General features: G+C 26.8%; 1 protein-coding gene across 2 annotated transcripts in view; it reads right to left on the bottom strand.

The window, feature by feature from the left end:
- Positions 1 to 286: 286 nt before the first annotated feature.
- Positions 287 to 6,269, bottom strand: part of LOC101241064 (serine/threonine kinase SAD-1) — a 57,685-nt gene continuing 51,702 nt past the window's right edge. Inside the window, exons 21-24 of one of the 2 annotated variants that reach the window (XM_065791518.1) lie at positions 2,874 to 2,945; positions 2,709 to 2,775; positions 1,014 to 1,145; positions 287 to 885 (exon numbers count right to left, since the gene is read on the bottom strand). In XM_065791518.1, the coding sequence (XP_065647590.1) occupies positions 500 to 885; positions 1,014 to 1,145; positions 2,709 to 2,775; positions 2,874 to 2,945 (657 nt within the window). In that variant the 3' untranslated portion in view covers positions 287 to 499. The remainder of the gene's footprint in view (positions 886 to 1,013; positions 1,146 to 2,708; positions 2,776 to 2,873; positions 2,946 to 6,269) is intronic. The other variant, XM_065791519.1, reaches the window with a different exon arrangement.

The raw sequence follows: 6,269 nt of genomic DNA, 5'->3' as shown, positions 1-6,269 counted from the left end.
AAACTTTTTTTATAATTTTTGTTGACGTTAAAAATAAAAAAAATAAAAAATATATATTTCTCTAATAAATAATAAAAGAACCTAAAATTTCGCATTTAATTTTTTTTTTAAAATTAGAAATAAATGAAAAACTTCTTTTGAGAGCTATATTATATATTGTATTTATAGAGGTATATTTATATAAGCTTTTGAGTAATATATTAATAATCAAGTCAATAAAAATGACTGAGGCAATCCGTCAAAACTAAACGTTTAAAAATTTGATTTAAAAAATTTTTCTAATTTAAAAAAAAAATCCTTTTCAAATAAATTCTTTATTTCTATATTATATATTTTTATTTAAGAAAAAAACGAACCACACGAAATAATTTAAGCAAATATAGAGAACCATGAAACAACTTAGTTAACACTTAAAAAGACTTAGAGCACTTCTTTTCGCCGACACATAACAAATATTATAAAACGGAGGATTAAAATCCAAAACTAAAGATATATAGAATTATAGCACACTGGATTTAAAAATATTTGCAGGTATTTCATTATCAATTAGAGAATCAGCTTCATACAGCTTTTCCATATCATTTTCTAAAGAATGACTGCTACTAACAACGACATCAGAGCTTGAGCTACAGCTGCCATTATTAAATGATTTATTCTGTTCAGCATGGGCATTGAGATACGGTGTTAATTGTTCTTTTTCGGGCTCTTTGACGCCACTTATTTTTCTATTTGACGAAACTGAATTTCTTTTGAACTCACCGCTTGTTGAAGAGATCAGAATATCAGATTCGGATGTAAATTTGCTACGAGACTCACGCTTTCTTGCACGTTCATTTATCGATGTCTTTAATTTTTGACAAATTTTTCCAAACTTGCGATGAGAGCCTTGAATTAAAAAAGCGTAACATACTTATAGTTTTAAAAACCATAATACAAAACATAGAGAAAAAAATCACACTACTTGATACAAAAGAAAGAAAATAAAGAAACAAAAAACAAATCAAAAACAATACCTGATAAAAAAGCAAAAGTTACCATAACTTCCGACTGATTGTCACTAACATCGCGCTCAGTTTCTTTTTTAGATATTTTTATATCAATTGCAGTAATTGAATGGTGAGAGGCTACTCGAAGCCATGATTTACCTAGAAAAAAAAAAATACTGTAGAATGAAGTGAATTTGGTCAAATTTAAACTAAATTTTTTTTATAAATTAAAACAATGAATGATTTAACTTTAAATTACGAATGATTACGATGATAAAACTTTAAATGATAGATATGTTATATTAGATGTGCATAATATCAAATAAGTAAATCGAAAAAAATAATAAAAAAAAATTAATATTGTTAACCACTTTTTTAATTTAAATTTCAAGGTGGGTTTTATTTAAATTTCAAAGTCATGTTTTAGGTCTAAAACATAAAAACCTATGCATCGCTCGACAAATTATCAGTACTAGTATTTAGTCAATAGATTATCTATATTTAGTTGCTGTCTAAGAGATTGTTAATATTTTACTTCACTGAGCTTTAATAAATCAAAAATATAAAACGGTTGCGACAAATGTAGTATTTGGAAGAAGTGCAATACTCTTGATGTTGCTGCCTTCACACAAAACGCTGTAGCATGCTCCTTTTGGTCCATTTCTGTTCAAGTTGTTCACATTGAACCTGCTTTGTAGACAATATATAGAAAAATACCCTGCTGCATTACCACAACATTGTAGCAGACTTTGTTAAATTAATCATCAAAGTAACCGAAAAGAAACTTCATTGAAATTTTTTGTTATTACTTGTGTAATATCAGGGCCATCAGTTATTCATCCTTGCCAGTTCAGAAGCGATACTATCAAAAAAATTATTTATAACAACAGTACCTACTTCTGCCTTTTTCCTCATAATATTACTTGTAAATCTAGCACTTAATTGTTTATTTCTGTTTAGAAATGATTTTAACTATTCATTACCAGGCCTCCTGCAAATTGCCTAATCATTATTTGTTTATGGTCTGCCATGACATGACAAGAATATGTAAACTATAGCAGTCAACTAGAAATTCAAAAAAAAGACAGTTATAACAGTTTGCAAAAATTTCTTCAATTTTAGTAAATATTGTGCAACAACCTGATTGTTTTGTTATGCAGCCCTTTAAGTTTATATACTATTGTTAAAAGAAGAAAGAGGAAAAACAACTCTTAACAACAGATAACATAATAACAGACAACAGATGGCATAATGTTATGAATATGATTTTTATTAGTAACCTAATAACGAAAATCGAAAATTAAATCAACAATATTATATTCATTGAAGACACTTTTAATGAAGACAACCATTTTGCTATACTCATCCTAAATAAATTTACTAGAATATATAACACCACAACCTACTCAATTATTAACTGCAATGCCAAGTAACTAATAGTTTTACAGCATATAAATTTTAGGATTTTTATATCCTTAAAAAAAACAAAAGCATTTATAAGTTATTAAGTTTTAATTATACAGTTGACAGTAATTTTAGTAATGAATAAACAAAATAACTTTACCTTTAGGATAAATTTAAATATGGAAGTACACACAAAGTAGTTTTTAAAATTTAAAACTATTTTTTATAATTTGGTCAAAATCACCTCATTTTACAGTAATTAAACTTTTTGCAATAGACTGAAATAGTAATGCATAACAAAATACTAAAAAAGAAAACCTTTCTTTCTTTTGTACTCCAGTTTAAATTGAGTATTTGATAATGGCGTATGCATTGCTTTTGGCATCTAGATAAATAAAATACATCTCATACAAACATTAACTGAAGCGATTTCATAAATAATTTTATTTTATATAAATGAAAAATTAGTTTAAAAAAACATACAAGAAGAATCGAATGAATAAGATCAGCTTTAACTTGAGCAAATGATCGATCAACAAATTTAATTTTGTGAATCTAAAAAAGTAAAATGCATTTTTAAAATTTTCCCGCATATTTTTTTCTTAAATACCGAAAACAATTTATATGCCTAATTACAATATAGTTTTAAATTAAAACTAAAAAAAAAATTATATATATATAGGGTAATTCCATGTAAAAGTAGGACAGTCATTTCAATCACCCCTCAGATTTTCTTTAAATTTTAACCAGTGGTACATATTAATGAAACATGAAAAAATGTATAATTTGAGCTCCCAAATCCAAGCGGCTCAAAAGTTATGACGTTTTGAAATTTAGCCTAACATGTTTCTTTTTTTACCTAATCTGCCATTATGGGTTTTGTAGTAGTACTTTTTAATAAATAATTTAAGATCTAGTGGAAGAATGTGGTTAAAAATTAGTACCTGATCATTTTTGAGGGTGCTGAATTCAAAAATGTAAAGAAAATAATGAAATTTAAATTTTTTGATAGCTATTTTTTGATTTTAAAATAGTCAGTCAAGCTTTTTGTTCTGTTTCCATGGGTTGCGTTTTCATTAACTCCCAGAGTTGCCCAAGTTTTATGGATTCAGTTTTTTTTTAATTGAAGTATTAGATCTTAGGCTATCTTTATAAAAAATTTGTTTTCTTAAAGCATAATAAAGATATGTCATTTTGAAACAGAAAAATCCTTTTTTTGGCCTCCATTCTCCACTATAGAATTTATAGTGATACTTTTTGTTTGAATAATTTAAGTTCTAGAGGAAGAATATGACTGAAAATTGGTACCTGACCATTTTTAAAGGTGTTGAATACAAAGATGAAGAGAAAATAACCAAATTCTTAATATTTGAGAATAGTTTTTTAACTTTTAAATATCAACATTCAAACTTTTTGTTTCGTAGCCATGGTTTACATTTCACTTATTTCTAGAGTTGTCTTACTTTAAATGTGAAATAAGAGGTCTTACTCTAAATGTAAAATAAGAGGTCTTACTCTAAATGTAAAATAAGAGGTCTTAGAAAAGTTGGGATCTCTGGAAAAAAAATTAAAAAATATATTGCTTTGCATAACTTGCATATTTAAAATCAATATTCTAAAAAGTATACATGGAAATATATTTTGCAATACATCACATTGAAAATATAATTTAATTATTTATTAATTATAATAACTTAATTTAAAATTATTACATTATTGTCTAATAATTACGTATTGTTTCAAAACATTGGTTCAATATTCTCAAATTTTAGGTTGCATGCTCAAATGTTGTGTTAGAAAATAAGAAACTAAAATGCAAATTTAATGCAAATAAGAAACTAAAATGCAATGGATAATGTAGATGCATAAACTTTACCATCAAATCATCATTCTTTTTATCAACTTCAGCAACCATACCAAGCCAGTAAAATTCGTTATATTTGCAAAATAGGTATTGTGACAACATAAGATAGTCAATTTTAATAGTTTCATATTTTTGTTTATTGAGGAAGTCAAATGTTAGAGCAAAATCATCATCATCTGATACCCTTTTCATTTTTATAATTGAATGAGAAGGTATAAATTGATGGAAACTTCTTGTCCCAGGAATAGTGGTTGCTATTAAAAAGTGTATCAGTTTGTTTCTTACTAGCTTCATTTCTTCAGTAGTGATGCACACAAACATAATCCCACTGATTGACTTTTGACAGTATTCAAACATTACTTGAAAAGACAGTATTTGACCTGTGGTTGGACTCTGCAAGCTAGCAGTTGCAACAAGCCTTTTAACAGTGCCACCTATTCCACCGCATGAAGATTTGTCATGGCTTGTTGCAAAGAAATTCCAAATGCAATTAACAGAAAAATCTTGAGCATGGTGACATAAATTGTAAAAATGTTTGCAGTTTTTATAATGCCCTACACAGCCATTAGAAAAATAATGAATTTTTGTAATTGTGGGACAAAGATGAGGTTTTATATGATTAATGGTTTTATGCATAACTTCATTGATAAATCCAACATCATAATTCAAATGACCTGAAATTACACAAAAAGAAGATATTTCCAATGTCACTTTCTTGTAGTAGATGACAACTGGATGAAGGGAACATTGACTCTTGCTCCAATGGTAACTCTGTATCTCGTCTTGTACGACAAAAGTGTAATTCTCTGCAAAATCTGCCAGTACAATAGCTTCATCAATACTAATTGTTTCTTTGAGATGCTTCAGATAGCTATAAATAAATGAGAAGTAATTTTATCAAGTTTTTCACACAGAAGCTCTATGAATTCATTTAATGGAAGTTTTATTGTTAATAGTTCAGTTCTATCTGTCATTGTCCACTCTTTGAAATCCACTGACTGTTCATTTTCATCACTGCCATATTTCTCTTTTGTATCATCATTTTGTATGAGATACTGCTGGAAATAATTTTGGGCAGCATATGTTTAAAAGCGTTTCAATAATATAAAAACATAAGTAATGATCATTATTTAATTCAATTGACTTTTTTTTTTTTCTTCTCAACAAAATCTTTCTACTTTTCGAGTAAACTAACTTTAATGATTCTTATATAATGATTCTTATAAATTTTATTAAAGAGACCATCGTTGTTTAAAGTCGTTGCTTATAAAATTTAATTTTTTTTAAATATTTTTTACTTAAAAATTTTTTTAATATAATTTAATAACATAAATAAAACTCTATACAACTTTCGGTAATACTTTAATTAACATCATTAGCCACATTTTTTAAAAGCATTTTGCTAATATAAAAACGTTAGTAAAGATAAACGTGTTGAAGTTATTTATTTTCAATGTCATTAAAAACCAATATTTTTTGCGCATTTGTTAAAAACCATGGTTATATCGTCAAAACAAAATATTATTCGCATGGTCATATAAAGACTTGAAATCGCACATCTTCCTGGCCAAGTCTGTTTATGATGGAGAAAAGTTGTTGATTTGACATTGATTATTGATAGCCCACATTAATATTGATCCTCCACATTAATATTTCTCTTTTACATTTAGGAATATTTTCAAAAGATTTGATTCTAAGCAATGATGTATATGTTGCAAGATGACATCACTTTCTAGCTTGATTCGAATGGAGCACTGTTGGGTGTTTACCATTATTGAGAAACTGAATTACCAAATAGGCCTCAATAATTATTTAATCTAAAATTAAATAGTTTTTATCCTTATACAACTAGTGTTTCAAAACTATCTTTATACAACATAACTGGCGTTGCAAAACTATTTTTATACATCACAACAGATGTCACAAAACTATATTTTAACATGACAATTCACTTTACAAAACTTTATTTATGTATCAAAACCAACCTCAAAAAACTGTTTTTATACATTACAACT

This window comes from Hydra vulgaris, chromosome 02 (assembly GCF_038396675.1).
Source record: "Hydra vulgaris chromosome 02, alternate assembly HydraT2T_AEP".
In the NCBI taxonomy this organism is placed as follows: Eukaryota; Metazoa; Cnidaria; class Hydrozoa; order Anthoathecata; family Hydridae; genus Hydra; species Hydra vulgaris.
Note: the sequence above shows the minus strand (reverse complement) of the source record. Positions and strands in the feature narration are given on the sequence as shown.